Source organism: Mugil cephalus, chromosome 19, assembly GCF_022458985.1.
Source record: "Mugil cephalus isolate CIBA_MC_2020 chromosome 19, CIBA_Mcephalus_1.1, whole genome shotgun sequence".
NCBI lineage: Eukaryota > Metazoa > Chordata > Actinopteri > Mugiliformes > Mugilidae > Mugil > Mugil cephalus.
In genome coordinates this window covers 15,843,454-15,870,981 of record NC_061788.1, presented here as the reverse complement: position 1 = coordinate 15,870,981, position 27,528 = coordinate 15,843,454, and the positions used below count along the sequence as shown (strand labels likewise).

At 41.9% G+C, this 27,528-nt stretch overlaps 1 protein-coding gene across 3 annotated transcripts; it reads right to left on the bottom strand.

Annotated features, from left to right (window-relative positions):
- Positions 1-9,441: 9,441 nt before the first annotated feature.
- smad2 (SMAD family member 2) lies at positions 9,442-27,012 on the bottom strand. Of its 3 annotated transcripts, none has more exons than XM_047569718.1 (11): positions 26,831-27,012; positions 23,247-23,775; positions 18,230-18,319; positions 17,711-17,904; positions 17,348-17,476; positions 17,042-17,104; positions 16,522-16,575; positions 16,104-16,316; positions 15,782-15,919; positions 14,904-15,048; positions 9,442-13,362 (listed from the first exon to the last, which is right to left on the bottom strand). In XM_047569718.1, the coding sequence occupies exons 2-11, from the start codon at positions 23,501-23,503 to the stop codon at positions 13,239-13,241; spliced, it is 1,407 nt and encodes a 468-aa protein (XP_047425674.1). In that variant the 5' UTR covers positions 23,504-23,775; positions 26,831-27,012; the 3' UTR covers positions 9,442-13,238. The 3 variants fall into 3 exon arrangements, with proteins under 3 accessions (XP_047425674.1, XP_047425671.1, XP_047425675.1); XM_047569715.1 differs by having other exon boundaries at positions 17,030-17,104; positions 26,831-27,011; XM_047569719.1 differs by lacking the exon at positions 18,230-18,319 and having other exon boundaries at positions 17,030-17,104.
- Positions 27,013-27,528: the final 516 nt, after the last annotated feature.

Sequence of the window (27,528 nt, the reverse complement as noted above, 5' to 3'; positions counted from 1 at the left end):
GATTCAAGACACGTGATTTTTTCACAATTTATCATGTAGCCCTAATCTGAAATAGTAATGACATACACTGAGAAGACTAGACAGTTTTTCTCGATTTTACTGAACTGTCCACGACACAGGTTCGGGTCAGGAGTGACGGCACAAAGTGCAGCATTGAAGAAATGCTATTGCCTCTAACAGCATGTGACGTTCTCGTCTGCCTTTTGATGTCACCATGACCACGAGGGATAGCGCACATCCTATCTGCACCATAAGTAGCATGCACATTAAGTACGAGATTAAAAGAACTGGACTATTATCCATCTTGTTGTTGCTTGAAACGCCGGTCTGCTGCATGAATGACTCCTTTGTTTGTTATATGACGTAACTTTATATTATATTTATATTAACACGTTGAAAAAACAGGCATGGCTTCCTAGTACGGAGGAGGAGGACATGTTATGTTCTATTTTCTCTGCTGCATGTAAACTGAGACAAGGATCGTATTCAGAAAGTGGAATTTAAAGCATGGCTCGATGAACGTACTGATTGGCAAATAAGCATGTAACTACTTTCAATTCATTTAATGGACGGCAATTACAACGTCGGGCATAGGGATGGGCGACATGAGCCGCCGTGAGATAACGGTGATACTTACCAATTATAGACAAATAAGCAGCTTACCTACACGTTTAAGTAGGAAGTTCACACATGTACGCAATAATCAAACAGGTTGAAATGAGAAAACAGCAACATGTCTTCCACCAGACAAAATACAATCCCTTTGGTTCCATCTTTCCACCGCTTGCTTTGCTTCTCAAACAGAATTTTTGGCTCAGTTTTTTGCTGTTGTTTCATTTATTTTGACATATTTATTCATTTTTAAACACATTTAAATTGTTTCGCTTGTAACATCATTAGCAGCGCGACTGGCTGGAGGATGTGGCTGCTTTCTCCTGACTCAATGGCTGGCTCTCGTCTTACTCCGACATTTATCGCGAGATGGCAAATTCTCATCGTGGAGATTATTTTCGGTGGTAAACCGTGTACTATAAGTTATTGCACCATTCCAAGTCGCGCATCACAAATGTTTGAGCACTCATTGCACGGAGCCTTCCAACCATTAATAACCACCAAGTTTTGTCACAACAGACCAGTTTTGTTTTGCTGCGACCAAGTTTCTGTCCCACCTGGAAACTCATCGCACCATGTGAGGTGGTAAAGTGAGGCTTTTTTTTTTAATATTGTGACCGGGTCATTATTCTGATTACTACAGCAGAATATTAGCGTCCATGTAAACACCCCTCATGCGAAAACAAATATTTTGCATCCACAGCAGGTGAAATCCGGCTCCCTCTGGGACATATTTCCTGCCGGTGACTTTTTAATAACAGAAACAAATCTGCTTCACATAAAGCTGTCTCTGCTTCTTAATTGGACTCTTTAGTTATTCCTGTTACTGTTAAATACTGGCAGAAAGGGTTTAAAGACTCATTAACACGCACAGATTCTCACTTACACACACCTTGAGGTTGTACGACGGGGTGAACTATGCACAGACACAGATACGCACACGAAAAGCCCCCGTAGTAGGTGAGCTACCGCACACACTGAGGATAATTATTACCTCCATATGTAAACGCCTGCAGTGCCCGCATGGCAGCCTGACGTTTCTTAAAGTGTGTACTTTTCTTATTTAATTAATTAAAACAATCGTCAATGAACTTTAAATTAGTCCGGCATAAAATAATCGTTTCTGCTCCGTGTGTGTCTGCGCGCGCGCATGTGTGTGTGTGTTAATAATTAGCAGGCAGTAAAGCGGCTGTGTTAATTGCATTTAGGATCCTGCCTGGGGAGAGAGGGGAAGAAGAAGGGAGTGGGAGAGATAGACGGAGAGAATGAGGGAAGGAGAGGAAGAGAAAGAATGAGAGAGACTCATCTCTCTCATCTCTTGTTCCTGAAATAGAGAATTCCCATGTATTTTGAGATATAAAATGGAGCGTGGAGCCCCCAGGAGCAGGAAAAACACACACACACACACAGTCCATCTCACACACACACGCACACACACACACACACACACACACACAGCTTCCATTCACTCACACTCGCACACACGCACAGCCCCTGGGAGGACGGCGCTAACCTTAATTAGCCTAACACTGTGGTGAAATTGATTGAAATGCAGAACATCAATTATTAAGCCTAACTGTTTTCATAACCCCACACACACCCCGCCATGTAGCACATGTAGGTGGAGGGAGGGGAGGGATATTAGGGGGGTGGAGGTGTGTGTGACGATAAGAAAGGAAAGGTGTGAGTATGTATACGTCTGCATTCGTATCAGCATGCGCGCTTCAATAGCTCATAGCTCTGAAGAGTAAAGTGATAAGATGTGACAGGATGCGGATGAAGAGCACGACACGCAGACGGACTTCGCACGCGAGAAATCTGGAAAATGACCGCACTGGCTCGTATTTTCACCGGGGAGATGAGTGAAGGAGCGAAAGGGCAGTTACAGAGAAAAGACTGCAACAAAGTGATAGGTCACAAAAAAGCTATGTGTTAAATGGGGAAATCAGTAAGAAACTGAAAAGGTATACAACTGGCTGAAATTATTTGTCTTTTTTTTTTTTTTTTTTACATATCTGACTTCACTTTGCCTCTACTTGCTTTAGTGTATATTTTTGTAAATTTTTTTATATAATGATATTCATTTAAATGTCAAATATTACACAAATATCTAGGTAGATTCAAAGACTCACGTGTTATTAGCGTTATACTGACTACAAGTAATAATTTTGGGGGAAAAAAATTGGATTTTATGTGATTACAACTTCATAATTTGTGTCATTAGGCAGGTATTACATGAGGGAGCGGAACCACGACACCGAGCTGTTATGGCTTTTGGCATTGATCTAATGTCTGCTGATTAACAGCGCTAATATTGCGCGCCGTAACGCGGATGTTTATTATTGCTGGAGACCTTTTTCGCAGCAGACGGTTTGACATTTCATAGCGGAGGCACGTTTAATAACATTAACAGTGGCTGAGCTCCATCTCCGCCTCCCTGGGCCTGGGTTGCGATACGTGAGGTGGATATGTGAGGTCGCTTACTGGAACGCTAACAAAAGGAAGGAGAACCGTCATTACTGCCAACAGGTGCGTTAATGTTTCCTGCCATGAAAAATGACGACTTCGAAGAGAAGAAGAAAATTGACATGAAACAGCACAAATGGGTTTTTGAATGTTGAAACAGATTGTCGTATTTCCAAATAAGCGCGACACAGTGAACAAGCTTACGACTACTTTATCCCTTAACGACCACCGCTGTTATCCAGTGACCTTTTGAACTCGGCTCTATTGCAGGTCACAGGCGGGCGACGGGTGGCGTCCTCTCCACCACAGACACACTTCCCTCCGTTTCATCTCAAAGGCCTGTGGTTAGCTGGATCATTTCTGGGTTAGTGTAGAACTCACAGGTGACCAATAACAACGCATTTGGGCTCCACTTCCTGAATTGATCCTGAAGCGCCAAATGGATCTCCAACTAAATGAAAAATGCCAGGACACTTTTAGTCGTTAGCGTCACAGGTTTAAGGACGGCTGGTTGATTTGGAGCTTGGGGCGGTAAAACATTAAATGCAACAGAAGGAGGCCATGGTTCACCTACAGGAGACAATGATGAGCAAGATTAAGCCAGTGAAGCAGCATTATACTGACAGTCTTTACAGCGTCTCAGCTCCTCCTCAGAATCAGTGACGTCCACCCAAAGGTACATAGCAAAGGCAAACACTTAACAGCTAAATCTCCATATTTTCTTCCTAAAAATCCAAGCAAATATAAGTAAGATCTCAGGGTATCATGTATCCATGGCAACAATATACTCTCTCTTTTGTGTACACAAGATTTTAAACTTTTTTTTTCTTTTTGATGCAATGCACTGCAATTACATTGGAGTGGGGCTGCCTCATCCCTCGCAGTAAGTAAATTTCACCAGCTGAGCAGTCGTCCTTTTGAACCAGTCCCTGTTCCTTCTGCCTCACTTGAGTGCGGAGCTAACGTCACAAGGCAACTGCATTCAGCAATATCAGACAAGCAGCAGCGAGTCCCCACTGAAGTACGAGCCACAGTCGATGCTTACATATTGAGAATTTTTAATGTGAATAGATTGTAGTTTTTTTTTTTCTTTTTTCAATGTAATTGAGTTATAGAGAGGCTGCTGGCCTAACCCATGGGACGTGCACGTACAGGTTTGCAAGTGACCTAATAAGCTGCCAGTGACATCACCTGTGTGGGTAGAGTTCATTGGTGGTCTTTTCTGCACATCAAAAACTGGAGAACACTGTGCAACATTCAGATAAAGTCTTACTTTACACACGGATAGAAGACTATGAATTAAAATGGTAGTGTCCATCAACCTTGAAAACTCTTGTCCGAGGAAGGCCTAAAGCATCCCTTACTGCGCACCTCTCTTCATATGACCACATCGCGCCCCGACTCCATGACTCCCTGACCTCTGGTCTATCTTTGTCCCAGTGCAGCCACGACCCACTGAGTCAGTGGAAAACTCATTTGGGCCTAATTACATGGCCAGGCTTCTACCTCTCTCTTACTTTCTTTCACTTAGGAGGCACTTTCTTTCTTTCACCCCTTCTCTTTTCTCCTCCACTCTCTCGCCGCCCTTTTCTCTTTGCTCTCTCGTTTCTTCTCTCCTCATGCTCCAGTTACCAGATCAAGGTAGCCCTGCACTACTAGCCAGCCAAAACACACACACACACACACACACGGGATATCCAACACTCTAGTGTGGCCAAGAGGCCACAAGTACAAAGGCTTTTAGATGGCGCATTGTTATTTCCTCGGGGTCAGCCATAGGTTAGGGCCCAGTCTTAATTAGTTTACATAACTTATACATGATGACCCCTCCTCAGGCCTTATGGGCCCTAAACACACACCCATGCACATATACAAACAAATTGTCAGTCTTACATGTAAATCCCAGCAGTATGGAGGGTTCGTCACCAGTCCCCCGCACGCAACCCACTTAACCCCCGTCCAGGGAAAGAAACATCTCGGCGCAGAATGGAGAACAGAGACGCACGCGCATCAAGTAGCATGTCTAAGGTTCAGAACCGAGGGGTCAGGCAGGTGAAATGTAAGGAACCCTGGGAGGAACCTTACCCTGAGACGTCGGACGGCACGAACGCGGCGTCAGAAACAAAAGTCATGTTAATGATAGATGACAGTCTGGGGTCAGCGCTCAGGTCGTGTGTCAGGACCTGCGCTGCCACGTCGTCAGGAACCGAAGATGGCAGGCAGGGAGAGTTAACCGTGCCTCCAAAAGTCCTCATCTGTCTGTGTTTAACCTTAGATGCGTAGACGGAAACATAAAGGCAGGGGAGTGGGCAACGTTTGAGAATAAAAGCAAAGCAAATTACAGAACTATACCTCTGCTGAAAGGCCTGATTTGAGATGAGCAGCTGATTTTAGTTAAGCAAAAAAGTGAGAATAGAAAAGTTCTAATATTATATACGTACATGTGTGTTTGCTAAAATGAGCCTTAATTTGAAAAATTCTAAAAAAAAATCTACTCTTTATGAAGGTGATGATACCGACAGAGAAATACTTCTTCAGGAGTGAATTCTTTTTATCATTTAACAGGTTTTAACCCACCATTACTCCTTTGGACTTGTCAACTACATATTCAAATGAATACGCAAAACATTACGCAGACTTAACTGGCGGGTGTAAGCTCACTGTTACACAACATGTGCAACTCCTGACTGTAATTTACCAACCAGAATTACTCTAGTTATTGGAAAGCATTTTGCATTTGCAGCCCCTGCACGAAAAAGCCATGGTTACAGCGCACCCGATCAATATGAAGCCCATAAAGCAGACGCCACACTCACAGGAATTAACGTACTTGTGTCTATAAACCATTCAGAAACATAAACATAAACTGAAATCTTTTCTGCAACCGCAAGAGATCAAAAATGACTGCCACCATTACCAGTCTATATTACACTTCCAGAAAGTTTAGGTACGCGCAGGATATGGTATTAATTTGTTTGGGAAATGCTTACTGCTCCGTACTGTAATAGGGCTCCGGGGACCGGATGAGATCCAAGGCCAAACCATAAGGAAGGAGGGTGAGCCTCAACAACAACAGCCTAATGATGCTCTGGTAATGGAGCACAAGTGGGCCACTTAGAAAGAGTACTCACTCTGGCAAGCAAGGAAGCGCACGGCAATACACAAACACAAACTGAAATGGAAAGACAGAAGTATTTGTAAAAAAAATAAAAAGAGTATATAAAATACGTACTGTAAAAAAATATGACTGCAGATGAAAAATAGTGTTGTTTTTTCAACTGAATACACCGTAGTGTCGCAGACCATTCACTCTCACTCCACCAAAGCTTTTAACCGCAAAGGGTTTTAATGTGTTTTCATGTGTGTGGGATGTTTAACTGTAAGGCCACCATTTTCTCTAAGTAGCCTGATGCACTGTACACATGAGGGAGGGGTTATAGGTTTCCCTTGCTGACAGTAAACAAATCTAAATAATTCAGGGGGAGAAATTAAGATTTCATTCATTTGTTACTCATCAATTACTGTTTCAGGGTTGTGATCCTATATGTGCGTGTGTGTATTTAAAGAAGGAAAAACTGAAACACGATGGTGGGCTTCTTGCTCTTTACAAAAAATACATACATACATATATATATATACATATATATATATATATTTTAAATCTAGTTGGCTGTGCATAACAACAAATCTTCTAAGCAATTTTTTTAAGTCTTTTGTTATGATTTTTGTAAATTGTGACAATTATGTTTTAAATGTGTCGGTGTCCAAACTGAACAGACTTGATGCAGAAACGCTGATTAAGTGTCAAAACATGTTTCACAAAAAAATAAAAAATAAAATAAAATAATTCTAATACTAATACAGGTCGGTTAGTATTCATGTAGTCTTCAATAAGGACTCATGATGTTTAGGATTTGAACTCCACTAATACGCAGCTTCTCAGAGTCCTTGCATTAGTGTGCCTCTAGCTCCCTCTACTGGCTATTACTGCGAATTACAATTTAAGGAACTTACACCAATGAGGCATAACATTATGACCATTGACAGGTGAAGTAATTAACATTTACCATCTTTTGATAACATAATGTTCTGCTGGGAAACTTTTGGATCTGTTATTCGTGTGGATGCTCTTTAAAAATGTACAACCCACCTAGACCAGACCAGACCAGACCAGACACCTCCATCCCCATGACACAAGCACAAACACAAAAAAAACATGAAAAACGGCACAAGGTGTTGACCTGGCCTCAAATTCACTAGATCCCAAACTGATGACGTATCTGCGGGATGGTCCACAGAGGCCTCTCCCTTCGTCCCACAGGACCCAAAGTCCACCACTAACAACATTTTGTTGCCAGACGCCCTAAGATGGCTCATGTCCATTCTCTGTTTTGGAGGCACACGGGAGGCCTGCAAAGTATTAAGGACACATACATCCCCCTTCATCACTGTGATGTTATGCATAACATAAACAGTAATGACATTTAGTTAGAATGCATTGGCCTGCACCCATCTGACTTTAGCTTTTTGAGACTTTTATTATTTTCTCTTGCATTCGTGACTAGGGTTGACCACTTTCAGAAATAAAAATGGGGGACACCCACCATGGCTCCTTGCGGCCATGACCCCCAAGGGCCTAACTCCCGTTGGGGGGTGCCCGTAGCATTGGTAGGTTTTATTTTGGAGGTGGTTTTAGTAAAGGGGTGATCAAGAAAGCAATTACTCATATTTCCCAGTTTGGCATGAATAAAGCATCCATCCATCCATCCATCCATCCATCCATCCACCCATTCATCCATCTTAAAGCTTGAAATGCTGAACACATTCTTTATTGTACACCATTGTTGCATACAATGCGCTGTTAACTAGCCTACGTAAAGCCTTAATTTGAACTTTGAAAATATAAACTAAATGAATTGAGAACAAAAAACAACAAGAACACTTGTAAACATATGTCTGCTTATTCAAGACTGCAGAAAACAAGAAAGTGCAAAACATAACTCCTTCCCTCAACAGTCCTGGGTTCATCAGAAACTGATGTGGAGTAGACCACATTTAAACAGTCAACAGATTTCCCTCACTTCTTTTTCCAAGCGTACTTCTTGTTACTCGCTTTTGAGGACGTGGTGGAGTCCCGGGTGCAGCGGACATTTTTAAAAGGCGCATATTTTTTTGAGCAGCGATAGCTGCGTGGCTAACGATATAGTCATGCTAACAATAAGCTGTTTGGTGCTTACCTGGTGTAGCTTTCTTGCTAGCTGGACGTTCAACAAGCAGTCAGACCTTAAAAGGTCCTAGGGTGGCATCTAGAGGTAGTGGCTTGAGGGGGCACTTTTCGTCAAAAAGGTGGTGTAGAAGGTTCGCTCGAGCAGAGCTTATTTTACTATTAACGGTATATTTCCCGCCACACCTGCTGCTCCTGGGCGGAGCTGATTGACAGGTCACCGCTATTGAAAACTGAAAAAAAAAAAAAAAAACTGAAAACTTTACGCACAACAGGCGGCAACCTCCGGGTCTGACACATGAAGCCCAAGCGATTTTACAAAAATACAGACTTAATACAGCGATATTAAACACGCTTACAGCCTGGTACAAAAAACAAAACAAAAACGATTTTGGTCCCTGTAGTTTATTCATGAGTATCCAAATGTGGGCGGAGTAAAACTCATCCAACATTGCGACCGCAAGCCCCGCCCACTTCCGGCCTTATTTTCGAGGCGGGTTTGTACATAGTATGTCAATAGCACCCACACTCACATACAAACATTTAAATTAGTACATAATGAGACAAGAACACGTATGTTAAGACATTGGTTTCATCTGCTTCAATGTGAAAAAAGTTTCTTGACTGAAAAAACAGAAACAAAGGCTTGTTCTCCTTTTACATGGTGGAAAACATCATGCAGCTATGTAAAATTACAGAAGGTAGTTTATTATTCTGTGAAGGTCAATATATTATTTATTTAATTATTTATTTAACCATATATTATCCCCCTTATTAGCTTGTATTAGCCTAACTGGCTCCTAGTCTTTTACAGGTTATTGTTGATGTTACTATTGCCAAGTATTTCATGTACACAAGTTGTGTTGGAGTTTTTTTTTTTTTTTGGAGTGAATTGATAGGGCAGTGTCAGCTTCTTTTCTTAACAGATATACAGTATGTTCAGCTGATATCAGAGGATACAACACAGATGTTTCTAATTAAAAGTTGCAGCCTACTGTAATGCTCTTGTTATGAGTGTGACTTTGGGACGTTGTCTTACTTGTTAACTGCAAATATGTACATAGACCTCTGTGATGCCAGGGTTAGATCATGTGTGGTCCCTGAACCTTACAAATTCAGCCATGCAACACAATTTTCAATTGAATTAAAACAGCTTTATTAGTGTACACTGTAAGAAGTTGAATATGTAAGATAGTTGGAAAGCCTATGAAGATCATCAGTGTTTGAAGAAGATAGAAATCCTAACAGATCGCTGTCTAATGGAGTATGCTCTATTGGTAGCAAGCAAAAGGAACAGTATGCATGGTAAAATAAAAATACAACTATATGACATCATATAACATCACTAGTGACATGTAGAAACTTCACTTCCTCCAAAAAGCCACCTTTCTAGGAATTCACCAATAGGAGGCTTTTTTGGCGATACACAATTGTCATCACACACAAGAATAAAATAAAATAAAATTAAAATTAAAATAAAATAAAAAATACAGTATGTGATCCGTAAATAGGAATGTGGACCTTCAGAATGGGTTTTGAAGTAGCCTTCATGAAACCTTATTTGGTTTCATATTCCCTCAGAATGTGAGAAGGGCTTTTTTTTTTTTTGGTTTTGGGATACAAGTGGCACACATTTCAAAAAAGAAAAACAAAAGAGAAAAATGTAGACAGCAGATGCAAAGGCTTTTGCTGGATCCTGGCAATGAGCACAAAACGGCATGTCTAGCCATCAGAAAAGACATTATGTGGAATTGTTATTGGGGATGCGTTTGCGTGTATACAGTCCAAACTATTTGATGTCACTGCATAGAACAAACATGTGAGTTATCAAGGATACAAGGAAACACTACAGTTTTTGTTTTCAAAGTGTGCAAACCTCGGTAAGTCCAGTCAACGTTTTCCATTGTAAATGGAAGAGGAAAAAAAAAAGACACCAGCAAAAATACAAGACAGTTGGACAGAGTACACATACAGAGACAAACATCACCTCATTTGGCTGGTTTCAGTCTGGTCACAAGTGAGTATGAACTAGAATGCTGATAAAAGTATAGTTCATGAGTCGCACGGCTCAAATTAAAAAGACAGGTCGTCCTGCAGGACGAGCATTTGTTTTAAGAGTTTTTCATTAAAAAAAAAAAAAAGTCAATCTTTCAGTGCTATAGTAGAAAACAACGCAATCCGACAGCGGTGTGATTCCAAATGCAAGTCTCTGCAGGACGCTGACAATATGCACGAGTAAACAACAGCCCTTAAAATGATAAACTAAACCTTCATTCATCTTTCACTTTGCGTGTTCTACAACAAACAGGTTAAATGTACAACTCCCTCGCCTCAAGTCGTCAGTAGTGAATAATCCGATAGAAAGAGGTGAATGTGTGAACGTGCGCGTCGTCAGTTTTGTTTGGAGAGACAGGAATGTGAGAGCACGAGCTAGCGTGGGAAGTATACACCGAGTCCCATTAACATATATTTACATGTCCCACCTATAATCCCAATTTAATGGTAACGTTGTCTGCGTGTATTCAAAGCTGGAACACAAACATGTCAGGAATACACTTACAGTACAGAGGCCTCCACTGGGATAAGTCATGTGTGCATGTAAACATACTCACAGTAAATTAGCAGTGTACAAACATGGAGTTATGAAAGTCAGATGGGCGCAGTACTGGAACTGGCAGCTTAGAAACTGCACACTGGAATGTCCTCGGTTGGTGAAATAAGACAGAATTCAACAATTTCACCTTCCAATGTCAGTTAAAACTATGACGGCTGCTGGATCAAATCATTACTTCACCATATTTTAGCATCAGCCGGTTATTCATCTTCATTCGCAGAGCAATTGCATCGAAAAAAAATACATTGGTTAATTTAAATGCTAAGCCAATAAAAATTCAATACCTGCACTCAGTCTTTGGTCACACCCCCAGAGCTGAAAAATAATTGGTCACAAGAAGGCAAGATACTACCTTTTTTTCAAGATCAATAACAGCAGAAGATTCGAAAAATTCCCCAATTGTCGTAGCCGAATGGTTTTGGAGACACGCGGGTGGCAACTCGTCAGTCGATGAGCACGCTACTCTAACTAAAGAACAGTTTTCAGTGGTAATCCTATGCTACATACATGTCACAAATCGTCAAGCTGTAATCATTTCAACAGAGGGTATATTCTAAGAAACAATATTGAATTCTAATAAAAAGGAAGAAAGCTTTGAAGATTTTAAATATATTTATATATATATATAAAAAATACATGGAAATACAAAAATGTAGCTAAAAGAACATGTGAAGAAAGTAATAACTGTGTAGTATAACTATCTTGAATACTTAAAGCTTAAATACTTTCAAGTTGAAAAAGATTTGGGCGCATTAAAAATCAATCAAATGAATGCTTGAGAGACTCTTTAATAAGCCAATTCAGACTCTTTACAGAAAATATTCTAAAATATTGGGATTCTTTCGTGATTATCTCGAGTTCAATTGGGCTTTTTAACATTCCTATCTGTACAATTCAAAGCATATCTCGCTGTATCTTACATCAAAGGCAACTTTCTCAAGGGTGCATAATTTTGGGGCAGTGCAAGTATAGTATAGAAGCCATTTTTTTATAAATTAAAGTCCAACACTCCAGGACTTTTCCTACCAATAAAATGTCAATAATTGGAAAACTGTGCATCAGCATCAAGAGAGACTTGTGCATTCTCTACATATGTGAAACATAGGTGATGGATAGTTTTTTTTTTTTTTTAATCTTTTTATCTGTTTGACAGAAGGAGGCATCGGTGAAGCATTGCATTTAGTTTTGATCCTGTAGATCTCAAGTCCAACAAATAGCTCCTCTTCATGAATAACATGATACAAATATGAGTGACCCTGCGCGGGGGAAACTGAGCAAGGACAAACTGCTGGTTTTCAAAGACAAGAAGGGGCTAACGGGACTGTGGCTGACTTTTAATGCCAACCTAAATATTCCAGGGGTTACATGTCACACCCTCTGGCTGTGAGATTTTCTTATTAGTTCCAATTATCTCTAAAAGGTAATCACTGATCACACGTTAAAATCAAAACTCCTCACAGAAGAATAAAATACACAGTTCTTTGTTTCATGATCCACCGCACTCGCACGGCTGAAAGGGATCAGTCGACTCTTTCAGAGGAAGCTTTTACGCCACAGCAAAGTTAAGTGGTGTCTGTGTTAACAGTGTATCTGTGCAAGGGATCATGTGAAGGTGGGGCATGTTGGGTTAATTAGAGAGATGAAGACCGTACAGTCCAGTGGAGTCGCGTTAGTGATCACAACAACACAGGGCTGGCTGGAAGAGAAAGAGGAACGTCAGAGATAAAATGAAATGGATGTTTTGGTCACTAAAACCAAGTAAAAAAAAAAAAAATGTCCAGGCCTGAAACTGACTTTGCTTCAACATGAGCCAGTGCTACTGTTGGTCAACCTTGTGTAAACGGAAATATTAACACTGAAACAAAGTTGTCCTGTGTTGAGCAGGTAGTGGAGCTGAACGAGTGGTTGGGACGACGTGCCCAGTAACGGGGAGGTCACATGCTCGACTCCCAAAGCTGCTGCTGCGTCGTCCGAGGAGAAACGGCAAATCTCCGTCCTGCTTTGGGTTCGTCCGTTATGACATCACTGCCTTGTCGTCTTTATATTGCAGGGTGATCTCAATTATTAGGTCGACGATAACGTCAGCCACGCGTTGATCCAACAGAGCCCGGTCCACAGTGACTTCTCTGTTAACATTCCACTATTGTCCATTCGCGACATCATTCTCTTTTCCTCCAGGTCCATTAGGTTGTTTTTTTTTTTTGTGTGTTTTGTTTTTTGTTAGTACATCATTTAAGACTGCATGGTGGTCTTGTTTAGGACATACTGTTCAAGCACTGTGAAATGTCATTTGAATTAGCTTCAGAAACAGCAGGACCTGGTTTAGGACATACTGGAGCAGCGCACCGAGGGTGAACCCATCTGGGTCAACACCTTATCCAACCACTGGAGGGGGCCGTTGAGATGAAGTTCAATCCAACAGGGAGTGCTGGTTACTGTCTGACGCCTGCAGGGATAAAATATAGAATAAATGTAAGGAAGGGGGAAACCTGTGGTAAATTAGGTTGACTATAGAGTGAGTGATCAGTAGTGCTGATAGATAATGATCTACAACAGTATTCACTGATTTACAACTAATGAAATGAAGAAGAGTTTGCATTGCATCTGACCGGACATCAAACGGCCCACTACTCTCTGATCCAATCACACTTGGCCCTGGCTCCACAGACACCCAGCAGACACACTAGCTGATAAGTAGACAGGTTACACACCAGCTTAACTCTGACCAGTGAGGACAAGCCAACACACACCCACAAACACCAACACTGCTGTCTGGCTCCTGGGGCACTACAACACAGATGTTTGCTGGACGGATGGCTGGATGGTCACAGAGGCACAGACAAATGCTCTCTGACATTTTATGAACACAAGCATGGATATAATACAATTTCACACAAAAAGCAGTGCAGATGAGACCACGGACAAGCTAAAACTGTCATTTGTTTGCATTGCTTGCATTATGATGTGGAGATGTGCACTACAGCTGTACTTAGTACAATTAGCAGGTGGGACTAATAACCATCTAGTTCAACTGATGTTACAGTCAATTAGCAGCAAAACTACTTGTTAAATGAGATCATGTCAGGTTTTATGAGGGCTCATGAAGAGTTGAATTTTAAATCTGAGGGTAGAAGATAAACTGATTCTTTAGCAAACATCACGACACATCATGGTGGGACCTCCCTGCCTCTCCACATGCAGGTAACCTAAGGTTAAGAGGGATGCAGCGAGGGGCCCCCAAGATACAAAACAGAATCAGTGAGACAGAAATAACATTGATTCTCTAAGACACTTTATCTGCAATGCAACATCAAGTAGTAAGAAGTCTTACTGGAGAGACTGAAAATATCCATTATTATTTCTATATTCAAAGCAATATCAAATTGATGGTTGAGTTTTTACTCCATCTTTGTGTCGCCAAACTACAAACAACACAGCGCAGCCTTAAGCATATTTATTATAGCGCTGCATGTCACGGTGAATTATAATAATATAAAAAATTACCTTTAATTCAAACCAAACTTCAACCTAAGAAATAATAAACCACACGCTCACACAACCAAATAAACAATGTTAAGACGGAGTCACACCAGCATTTACAAAAAGAAATGTTTGGAGAAAACCAATCAAATCTAAGAACTGCCCAATCAGTGGACTGTACACAGATGCAAGTAAAATAAATACCAAGTGTTTGCAAACCATCCTGATAGCACTGAACTTTCCAAGCAGGAGGAAGCAAAACCGTACAAGCAACATGCAATTGTGGACGGCCAGATGAGAAGTTAAAACAATGGAGCATTCTCTTCATTTTTACTTTCCAACAATCAAAACTTTAAACAACAAAAAGCAGTCATTATGTCACCAGGACACACCAGTGAAAGTTAAATTTCACTGTGCAGCTCTCTCTCTTTTGACAGAAACTCTACAGCCCTGCATTTGTTACGGATGAAAGTAAAAGACGGTGACGTTCTTAGGAGCGTAACTCACCTGTACTCTGCTCCCCAGCCTTTAACGAAGCTCATTCTGATGGTGCACATCCTGGTTAGCTGGTAAACTGCCTCGAAACCCTGATTGACTGACTGGGCCAGCAGCGCTGCAAACTCCTGGTTATTAAAAATCTTCAGATTACAGCCTAGAACAGAAAAAAAGTCCAAAGCATGATTAGTCACCCCTACCATAAAGAGTGTTTATAGATGTACATCATCTCCTTCTATATGCGTAGCAGCAGGGACAACCGTGCACACAGACTCTCTGATTTATTTCGGTTTAAGTCTAATACACAAGTTGTTTTTGTGTGTATGAATGTAGCCATAGTCAACCATTACTTCACCGCATAACGTGTCCAAAACTTGTGACTTCAAAACTGGGCGATTTCACTTTCCCGCTTCTGTGAGCACGACCGAAACGCACCGAGCAGAGGCTTTTGTGACGCGTGGGCGTATCGCGTGTCGGTGATTATTCTCCACGAGGCGGACATGTGCGACCCCTGGACGTCTACGAGATCCTTGTGTCGCGTTTCGGCGCAGCTCTGCTCCCCGCTAATGATACTGTTCGCACTGCTCATTTGGCCGGGAATGAAATGTTCAAACTTACATGGGTACAGATGAGTCAGCGTGTGGGTGAGTGTCTGAGAAAAACTGTCACATTGTGGAGGCTCTTAGCGCGTTCCCTCGAGCTTCGTTTTAACAATAAAACGCAGGTGATACAAGTTGGGTTTTTGCACATCAGTCAGGATCGTTATTGTCCCCATAAGCTTCTCTCAGTGCTCGGTGCACTTTGAAACAATTAACATCAATTCAGAGAGGTCTCTTGTTATCAAACCTGGTAGGGGATTTTTTTTGTCAGTGCTGTGTGTGTGTATCAACCTGGTGGTATCTTGCAGACTGTGGCAGGGTGCCAGCCGTATCGCTGGTTGCAGTTGGGACTCTGGACAAAAATGGCACTGTCGCTCAGGCACTCGGCGAACACCTCCCCTCCTATGTAATACAACCTCACGCCACGACCTAAGAGGAAGAAAATCATTTCATCTCAGAGCTTGTTTACACGTTACACATCTGTCGCAGATCTGAGAAAGGCTGCCGTGGTGAAGTGAAGTGCTGCAGCGCATGCTCTGAAACTCTTAAACAAATGAAGTCATTACAGCGACTGCACATCTCAGCGCGTGGGCAGACGTGGGCGCGCTCGTACCTATATGTCTCCTCGTCATTTCGACAGTCGCGTTTCGGTTGACGTTGCTGAGAAGCCCTAAACAGAAGCGTTCAGAGTTGGAGGGGTCGGTGAAGCCGTCAACGGTCAGAGACGGCTGCGAGGCGTGGAACGTCTCCCCGACCCGCTGGTTTAGCTCATAGTAGGCTATAGAGCACCAGAAAGCTGGTTCGCTGTAGGTAACAGGCTGAAGGTCTGGAAAAAACAAAACAAAAACATGGGTGAAATAATATACAGGTCCTCAAATCCTTAACCGACTCCATGTTTCTATTCACCTGAGTGCCAAAATTGTGGCCCATTTTCAATATGACATTTTCCTTTATTAGATCCTCTTCAGTGTGATACACTGAGGTGCAAATGGACTGAGGGAAAATAGCCACAGAAATGCTGTGAACCTTACCCAGGCCATGACTGACAGGCGAGAGGGTGCTTGGTGACATTTCTGCTGGTGAGCCTGGTGAGAAAAAAAAAAGAGAACACATTACACCATGTTTCATATTTGATGAATTGATGCTTCTTAATGCGAGTTAATATAGTCACAGCTATAATGAATGTAGCCCTGTCAGCAAATGAGTGTAAGGTTGCAAAAATTTATCTTAAAACCAAACTAATCTTCTGACCCTTGTTGCAGTGGTGGGAAAGACAAAGACAAGCAAAATAGGTAGAGTATAGTAGTGCTGTACTTAGCATAGCAATCTGGTCGATACATGGATGCAAATATAAATGGAAATCATACTAGAATTAAAAAATCGATTGGGTTTTCAGTCAACTGGACTTTTTTCTCCTATGGTAAGTTGTGTAGTGACGAGGTGTTTGCAAAACAAAGATGGAAACATGAGTCTTCTGCTGCTTCCCACCCAAGGACTGTGATACACAGCAGCATGTACAGTAGCACTCAGCTAATCTACCTGATTCCATACTTTGATTCATCTGCTGGTCGCTGGTTTCTCCATCTTCACTCATGTAGCCAGGAGGAGGAGTGTCTGTAAAGAAAACATGGAATAAGAACACATTTTCAGCACGCTATGTTTTGCTGCATAGTAAGAAAGGACTGAAATAGTAACGCCCTATTTGGCTGTCAAGTCTGTACCCAACCTGCAGCTTACCCATAACCACAGAGACTGCAGTTATTACATTCACCACATTCTATTAAAACATATCTAGCCGGCTTGTGTGGCAGAAAACACCAGCATGAAAAAGCTTCATTTCCTGCGCCGCATACAGACCTGGTATATAGTTATTAGGAGGGTCTATGCCTGCAGGGAAGTTGGTGTTTTCAGGGATGGAGAAGTCGTCTAGAGGTGGAAGCTCTGTCAGGATCTCTGTGTGACGTGGCACCAACACCGGCGGCAGCACTGAAGAGAAAAGTTACTGACAAATTCTGATTTGATCCACAAATCAAAAGTGCATTAATAATACAACTGGTTTTCAAAACGAACGTACGCTTTTGCCAATATTGCACTTTTAATACACACATTTCGACTATTTTTCCACAGAATAAGCTGGATGCTTTACATCTGAAATAATATATTTGCCACAACACTTCTGCCTATAAGTTCTCAGCAAATGCAACTATCAAGACCCGCTACCTGGCGTCTCCACTCTCTGGTAATGGTAGGGGTTGACGCACACTTCATCCTTCTTGAGGTTGAATGCATACTGGCAGGTGTCAATGGCCCTCAGCTCATGGTGGCTGTGAAGGTCAGGCCATCTCCACAGGCGGCAGTAGATGACGTGGGGCAGCCCCTTACGATGAGACACCTGAAGACGCCCGTCCAGCGACCTGAGAGGGTTCAGAAGGAGAACAACCAACATCTCAATGACGTTCCCACTTCTTAGACTTAGACTTTAATGACCCACAAGGGAAATTGCTTGTGGATCATTAAAGTCTATCTAAGTCTTTGTGCTTTCATGAGTTTGTAGTCTGATAGTGTTTACCAAGGCACGTTGATTTACAGGAAACTAACTCGGCAACCAAACTCAAACTAGACTAAAAACACACACAATTTAGTTGTATTATTACAAAGAAGTTTCCCAGAAACAAAGAGATGTGTAATGCTAGTGTTTGTTACCTCCTTGTGTAGTTGTGTGCATGTGAGTGTATTCACCTGCTGTGGTCAGGGTATCCGTACATGCCTGCAGAGTCCCACTGCTCTATCGTGTGGCCTGAGCCTAGACCCCAAAGGTCTGAGCAATTGCTACAAACGGTCAAACACACACACACGCACACACACCCAAAAAGACATGCACACACATGTACACACGCACACAAGACAAATGCAAAAAGGATAAAAATAAAAGCAAACAGATGGTAAACATGAAGTGTTCCATACCAAATTAGTACGATGAAATCACAAATGTGTACAGTTGGTCTCTTAGTGGCACAATGAAAGAGCGGCTTTCCAGTAAAAGACTAACTGCGTGACAGATGATCATGTGACACATCCAGTACAGTTGGACCAGTCAGATGATGCAGAACGACGACATATGGTGGACTGTTGAAAACTAGGACACATTTATGATCTAAAATCAACTAAAACATTTCATGAAGAATAATAATGGAGTTGCTCTGTCGACTTTATGAGGTAAATAAGTTCAGTAACAGGACCACATCTCACGTCGTGTCTCTTTTCTCTCTTAATTTGCTTCCTCTCCATTCTATTACAGGAATCCAGGGGAACAAGGAGCCAAAGCTTCCTGAGATGTGCCCCAACCCTTCGTCTCTCTGGGTTCCTCGCGTTTAAAGACGATCACACATCTCTGCATCCCTCCATAGATTTCCCTCAGTTCCTGTCGGCAAGTTCGCTTCCTTGCATCAATTACAGCGTGGTCTTTGTTACTGAACATTCAAGCACTAAAACATTTATTATTTATTAAAAAAAGTAATAAAAAAAAAAACTCTTCTGCACATTATTTATAAGACATGAATGTATGGAGTGAATAAATACATAACACAGAATGTATATGCATCTACACAACAATGATATGTTAATGAAAAACTAAGGACAATCAATAGACGACAAAATGTGTTGAAACATAACAGAAAAACAGACACTAATGTGTGTTATGTACATACGACGCGTGTTTGACTGGAGAAAGCACACATCCTGATTTTTTCTGATTTTTCTCCGTGTGTTAGAGGAGAGGAGATTCTGTGGCGAGATCAGTGCAAAGTAATTGCCATGCTCGTCTGTACAATGCTTTCTTTCTCAACACTTATCAACCTACGCACAGAAACCTACAACTACAAGCCCCAAGTATGCAATCTCCATACACAGATAACGATTTGCCTTCTTCCGTTCGCACTTAATGGTCAAGAGTACAATCACTACAGTGTCTGCCTGTCAAAAGCTCCCTGTCTGAGCACGACTGTGGGTCTTCGTCTGCTTGCCCTTTAAAGTACTGTGGATGGAGGCTAAAAGCCAGAATTGTAATTTAAAGTGGTTCACATAGGAGTCAAATTAGATTATTGTCAAAATGCTGCAAGAATATTTTCACTCGGAGCTGCTGTAAACTATTCCTAAAAGCTTCTCTCTGTCTGAAGTCATTCAGATTTCCATCCCCGCTGAAAGCGCGACCCGTGCCCACGATCTCCAAACAAAGCTGAGCTGTTGCAGCGTCTTCTCTGACACATTTATCACCTCCAATCTAACAGAAATCTACAAAGCCCTACACCTGCTATCGCCTCAATCATCCAGACACCGTTCTGACATCCTTCGCCCCTCTCCGCACCAAAGAAGACAACAATTTATCTGAAGCCTTTATCAGCCTTACTTCCTTGCCTTCAAAGGGAAGTGAGCAATGAATCAAAAGCCTGGAATGCTATCTCCTGAAAACGATTGTGTACTTTCAAGTAATACATTCTGCCCCTCGTGGTAGTGTTGCCCCAAATGTGACGATTTGAACCAAGCTATAAGAAAACCCATGAAGAATAAAGGGGTAAAAAAAATTCAATCAGCCACAAATTGCACTCATTTAATCCACTGCTGCTTAATTATAAAAACATGGGTTTATACAGTACATGTATAAACAGAAAAGCACTTAATCGTCTATTTTCAAGTACTTGTGGATTCCTGATAGTCCTCTCTACAGAACAGTCAAAAATTAAAATCAGAGATGAGGAGAAACACAAAACCACCAGGTAGCAGGATAACCTCTTAGACTGAGGACAGGAGTCGTGTTCAAGTAAATGTCTTACCATGACCTTATCAGCAGCACTTCAGGAGCTCCTATCTAGTCTACATTCCTCCGAGTGAAAGGAACAGATAGAGGCCTGGAACGGCCCTACTTTCCACAACAACCGGGCAAGTTTCAGATGTGACGTTCAGCTCAGACACATATCTTGTGATGTATGCTGCTGCCCTTTCAGCTAGGATAAACGTATACCATGCGCCAACGTTCAATTACTCATTTGAGCTTACATGTTATTCCAGCAGCACCCTGGTTCATACTTTATTTACACTACTCTCATACACTGGAAGCTACAAGCAGCACAAGCTGCCCCATTGTATCGCTCTGAACTGAGCTGACCTGAGTAAGCGCCGGTTCACTTATATAACAGATACATTAAATTATGTACCCTGTTCACACAAGGTTTATGCCATTCTACAGGAATAACCACATATGCATTTACGGCATAATGTGATTATATCTGTTTGACTTCAATCAAGATAACCAGCATTACTGAGAAACTATCCACCCACCAAAACAGACTCATCCTACGTCTCATTTTCACCAAGACTTATGAACTTAACAGAAATAAAATCGTCAGACCTACAAAGACAGGGAAAGATCGGTTTGTGATGTCTAACATGTCATTTGTGCACGTGGCTTTACAAAAACGCTGTGCACTCTAATCCAGTAGGTGGCAGTTATCAGCGAGGTGCACGGAGGGCAGCCCAATCAAGAGACTGTTGTTGCCGAGTCTGCCAGCTTTGCAAACTATGCTATTTTAGAGAGTAAAACTATTTCCCTGAAACATAATTTGGAAGCCGGTTCCCATGGTGGAAACATAGGATAAACATAGGATGTTTCTGGGGAAAGTTCTCGCGGAGGAAATGTGGACATGTTCCTTGAATGAGAACTTCTACATAATAAAGGAAAGGTAAACACGCACAGAACATAAGCAGCACCAAATCTGATAGCCTTGTTTATTTTTCCTGTCACCTCAATAGTTTCTCACCGGTGTCACAAAAATGCGTAGAAAAAAAAAAAAAAAAAAAGAGGTCTTTACAATGCTCGACATCCAAGTAAAGTGCCCGACTGTCTAGCCGCATGCATACCACATTTACCTAGGTCACATTGTAATGCCACATGTAAATGAGGCCTTGATTTCCCATTTTGTTCCTATTAGTCAAAAATTAACCGGGCGCGTGGTGATGAATGTGACGGTCAAAGAAAGGCCAAGCCAGGTGTGCTGGAGTTGTGGCTGACATTAGTGCAGAGCAAGGAATCAGATGGATGGGATTTTGCATGGGTCTATTTATATTATTTAAACTTTGGAATTATAAAGAAACTGTGACACTCTGTGTGTGTGTGTGTGTGTGTGTGTGTGTGTGTGTGTGTGTGTGTGGGTGAGAGCAAATCATTTTGACACAGTATCTATAGGATCTTCTACAAGAAGACTTATTTACAAGTCTGTGAAATGAATATATGCAAAGCGCTGGTGGAATATGAGGTCAAGGTGTTTACAGGCTTTTTTTCCCACCACCGTGTCTTTGCTCCTTTGCAAAAGCTTTGAAGTGATGAGAAGACATTCTTCACAATAACAACTTCATACATCCTACATCACACTGCACCGCACAGCTACTTGAATTAACAAGTATTATATCATTTGCATGCTGCTACGTTTCATTACATCTAGACTACAGTTTTGTCTTAGGTGTCTGTTGGCCAAAATGGATACTCGAAGCTCAATATGAAACGGACAAAAAAACATGCTAAATTGATTTTGGCCGTCAGCTTCTTCTTCGTTTCCTTCCTTGAACATTTTGGTTAATAAACCGAAACCTAACTAACGTAAGCTTACCGGCTTTGTAGAGTTTACTTCCGAATAATGGTGCACCGATATAATTTCTTGAGACTAGATTGAGCCATAAAGCACTTCATTAAGTCGAGTGGCCATTGCCAAGTACTGATGCAAAAAAAACTATTCAATTAGTCATTCATGCTTTTGTCAGGTGGTGCTCACATGTGTGCCACTAGTTAAGCACACCAGCATCTAGCTCAAGTCTCATTTAGCATTCCCTCAGAAGCACACAGATCTGACTCACAACATTTAAACCACACCGTCTCAACAATACAACTGAATACAAATCAAAATTAGAATTTGTGATAAACTCATTAAATGCTTCAAGATATTTAAACCACCATGGGTTGTCAACGATATCACATAATAACCAGAGCTAGGTTTAGATGTTTGTAATTGTTAGGGTAAATAAAATCCAATCACAGCCTGCTGCACTTTCGGGGAATGATCAGAATAGAACAAACCATCAACAACTCTGTACACGCTGCTAACGCATGGTTGGGTTTTCTGCATAAAGCTTCGACATGCAGTCGGCTGGCATCATGTGCAGGACATCTGTTTCCTCCAATCAGGTTTCACTTCTGCTGCCTTGCTAACCTATGGCACAACATAATGGGGAAGTGGACCTGCAGTTGCAAAACGAAGAGTTTTCTTTGTGCAAACATGTGGGTGCCTGTCACCCTCTTTCTGACTTTCATGTGTCTTAATGCACACCTTGCTGAGCTCATCGGAACTGGTGGTATTGTGGCGTACCATTGCTTGCTGACTGCGGATGTGTTTTTTGTGTGGAAGCGCGTTAGTGCGCGAAGAATCGATCGTTTAATAAGTGTTGATTTTTCAAAAATAAGGCGGTACATTTGCAGACTCCAGACTCTCAAATGTGCGAAAGTGCAAGCGCCTTACACAACAAACTTGCTGTCTGTGCAGATATACACGTGTGCTAGTGCATGTTGTGTCCAGGTGTGTGCATGAGGCTGACTCTGAAGTTTACCGAGCTTTAAATATCTCACCGCACATAGCTTATGTTAGTGTGTGCATGTAAAATACAAATATAGAAAGACATAGAAGTGCCACATCTCTTTGTGTCTTCATCTCACCTGGGTATGGTGACACACTTTGTGTTGCTGTTCTGCGTGCTGATGGCTTTCTCAAGCTCATCCAGTTGTCCCGTCTTCTTGAGCTTCTTCACCAGGCTTTTTACGGCTTTTTCGCACCATTTCTCCTCTTGCCCTCCTCCGTTCTGCTCCCCAACTCCTCCGATTCCCCCTCCTGCTCCCCCGCTACCTGCCGGAGTCTTCTTCCATCCCAGGAGGCGTTTCACGACAGGGGGAGTGAAGGGAAGGATGGAGGACATGGTGGCTTATTTACGTTTATGCAGACCTATAAGTGTTCGAATGCCTCTTCTAATCTGGTTTAAAGTTTAAAAAAAAAAAAAAAAAAATGAGATGGACTGAAGAATTACACAAGTGACTGGCCTCCGTTCCTATGGAGAATTAAATAAACTGTAAACAGAATGTGTATGTGTATTTCTCAGTAAAGATTAATCAGAACTAAGGCATTGGTCTTGAGGAGGGAACAGGAGAAGCACAAAACGTAGGCAGTGGAGAGGAGCACATCTAAAGAAACCTAAGAAAGACGAGAGAGAGAAAGCAAATGTCAACATTTGAACAGAAAAAGTGACAGTTATAAGTATACCGTGGCATATACCATTTTTTTTTTTTTGCAATCGATGACATCAATTATGCCCACACGCACACTGCATTTGCCAAGAGCCATGACTATGATTTCTATCATAGCTACCTGCTGCCAACTCTCCCGCTATACACAAAAATCCATACGTATCAACCCAACAGGCAGTCAAAGCACGACACCTTTTATGCAGTTTTGAAGCACTAACTGTGATTCTGTCTGTCAGACTTATTCCTTTGACTTCCTAATAACAACAAACTGCATCTCTTCGATTTTCAAAACCACTTCCATTTGATAAGCTCCTGTGACCTTATTTTCAGACTCCTTTCACTGAAAGCATACTGTATATCGACACTACCCTGACATGCTACATTGAATTATTCTCGTTTTATAGTTTTGGTGATGTCATTCGAGCATGTGACACATCTCTACATATGTGAAAACATCACTGACGGTTAAATGGAACAGATTAATGGTATAATTACAGAATCTTGGTTTAATTAGAGGCAACGGGGTGACACATATCATATATCATTAACTGGCATTTTACAATTTACACCAAACGTCTGAGACATGTTTGCTGTGTAATTACTGAGTTTAATCCCAAACTAAGAAAGGTCATGATGATCCGTGGCACACAAATTGTTTAATGTCTTTATGTGGTCAACTTTTAAAGCTCACTGAAGACGCGTTAAGAGTTAATAGGGTTCTTTATTATGGAGAAGAGAGAAACTGATTAACCACAACTTTTGAAGTCCTGGGAGGTGAAGTGAATTATGCTTGTTACAACAAAGTGGTTTGCTGGGTAACAAGGGTCCTGGCGTTCATGTAGATGTTACCACTCCCCTCACGCCACACTCCAAAAGCTGCAACCGAATGGCTCGAGGAGCATTTGGTGCCTCGGAGTGGTGTTGTGTTTACCGTCTACAAGTAAATTTTACATGAATGGCCACCTCTTGCAGTAAGTCCCTGTAATTTTCTATGCGGAATACTCAAGGTGTACACAACTTCCCATCTCGTAACCACAAGCGCATGAATTCAATTTGAGGGCAGCAGACGAGACGAGACGAGACGAGACGTGGACGAGACCTCCGAACTTCCCAGAACCCAGTCGGATCGAGCATTAAAACACCAACTGGAGCCTGATCTGCAGAGGTCAGACCCCGCAACCGGCAGGAATCAAAGGATCCGAAGCCGGCGTCGCAGTGCACACACCTGACAGGACATCCCGAAAGGTCCCGCGTCACGACACAATGGGCTGCAGCTGTTGTGGAAGCACAAGGGCGACCCGCGCACCTAATAGGCTGATGGTTTTAATGTTGTGGCTTATTGTACGTTCAAGGTCGCAAATCTATGCGAGTCTCTGTGCTAAATCCATCGCTAATCCTATAAACAAAACCAATGTTCGCCTCTTCATAAGAAAACTGTGCAGTGTTAAACCCTGGTCAGTAGCAGGGTCTTAAGGCCTTATCACATAACCCCATTCACACCTCCTGCTGAACCTTTCCTCAACCTAACAGTGCCCCCTCACCTTTATTTTGGCAGGTGAATCATAGTTTATAAAAAAAATATATATATAAAACAAGAATGTACAGCTAGTTGTATTCAATAACAACAACGCACACTAAACTAGTTCTGGGTGCCGACGTGAGCTCCGGCTTGCAAACGTAACCTTATCCTATATTAGAGCTCGTTTTATTGCCAAGATCCATTTTCTGGAGACCACTCATGGAAGCACACATGCCCGGGCAGGGCAAACGCAGACAGGGGCCGGACGACGGAGAGCACCGCGATTGAATTACTAAATGAAATTTGAAAGTGCATCTTTTGCACGGACGCAGTCTCGCCAAAACACACGCTCTTTAGGTTAGCGCCGCAACACTATTGATCAGTGGGACTGAAATACGCATAGAAGTATTGGTTGATGCAGAGTTCTTGCCGGGGAGGAAGGGATAACCGTCCTCTGTATTTTACTCTGAAAGTCCAAGCTCCTTCTAAGAATTAATTTCACAGGATTAACCCTTGGACTGCTTACTAATAGTACAGTATGAAAGGCTTTCAGAGAGACTCGGGCCATTCCTGAAAATGATTAACTACAGTTTTAGCACTTGTGTATGTTTGATAGCGTATAAACATTTAAGAAAAGCTGCAGTGGCTGCTTCAAGGAAAATCATTTGATCCCGGCACGTTAGTAAATAAGGGATTTTACGTGTTTCAATAGACCGATTGAGGTTATGACTAATCTGGTGATTGTTTGGTTTTAAAAAAAAACAACTTGGAATTGAGGATCGGGTCAATTCTTCGTACACAAAGGAAAAGGGAAAAGATTTCCTGAAACAACAATAACCCCTGGCTGTTGATGATGCCAGAGACAAAACGCTGTCGTGTGTGTGGGAGACTTCAGAAAGTCTCAATGCAAGTGAAGGAGCCAGCAGCACAGAAACGTGCTGATATGGCACACAGATGCACGTGAACTCGAAATTCCGACACGGCTATTGGGGTCTCGTGCGTAAAACAAGCCACGTTATTTTGTCTGCGACGTCTCGACTTGTGTGTGTGTGTGTGTGTGTGTGCGTTCGGGTTACTTCTTCTCCGAGAACACCTAACAAGATACGGCGTGAAGAATAACGCTGCAAACGGCGATTCTGAGCAGCCGAGGAGGACGTAGACTTTGACAAGGCACACAAAGCGAGTTCATTTCACAGCTGGGCGTCATTTGCCGTAATGTGGCGATAACAGCGAAAATATTCACGTTTCTTTTGTCTTGAAATGACTGATAGTCTCCCCCCTCTCCTCCTCCTCCTCCGCCGCCTCCTCCTCCCCCTCTCCTCGCCTCCAAAAAAAAAAGAGTGCGAAAAAATCCGCTAGCAAGCTTGCTACTTTGTGTCACAGACAAATAAACAGGTCCGCTGCATGTTTTTTTTTTTTTTTTTTTTTTTTTTTTGTGTCGCTAACATATCAAACCAAATTCACAGTTTTAGAGCACACTTACCCAACGGGGAGACGACGAAATGGCGCTGAACGGTCACTCAGGCACCCGTCGGAAAAGCCTGCTTGTTCATTTTAAATCGCACGCAGGGAGACTTTAAACTCTGTTTTCCACCTCCGAGCCGCCGGGATGATGGCCCCTCATTCAAAGCTCAACCAAACGTGCATCGCTCCACGCAAAACATTAACGTAACGCGACTCCCTCAATGTCCCGCCTCCCCCGTCTTCCTATTGGCCCGCCCCGAGGATTCAGCCGTAACCTGTTGCCAGGCTCGTGTCCCATTGGTTCGTCGGACATGTCCGTCATTCGTAGTCACGTACGAAGTCACGTACGTCTGTCTGCGATGTTTATCAGTGGGTACCTTGATTGTCCTTTTAGAATTGCATAATGTAGGAGCAATGTACATATATATATATACATATATATGTATATGTGTGTGTGTGTGTGTATACACACACATATATATATATACATATCTATATACAGATGTGTGTGTGATGTTTTACAACATAAAATTATTATAAAATCATTGAAATACTTTACTTTAGGGCACCACAAAACTGTTTTACTTTTGTGAATTTTTTTTTTTTAATTTTTAAAAATCAAGATTAATGAATTAACCATGAATGATTTTTTGCCCTTAAGTGGTAAACAAATGTAAACATGTATTTAGACTGTTCCAACATAAGTGCTGATTCAGG

Excerpts from the sequence above, each read along its gene's own strand:
- smad2 (XM_047569715.1), bottom strand. The coding sequence starts at position 23,503 with ATGTCCTCCATCCTTCCCTTCACTCCCCCTGTCGTGAAACGCCTCCTG. Across the intron at positions 17,105-17,347 it reads TCCTAATAACTATATACCAG|ACACTCCTCCTCCTGGCTAC; the intron begins GTCTGTATGCGG and ends TTTTCTTTACAG. Across the intron at positions 15,920-16,103 it reads AATGACGAGGAGACATATAG|GTCGTGGCGTGAGGTTGTAT; the intron begins GTACGAGCGCGC and ends TCTTCCTCTTAG.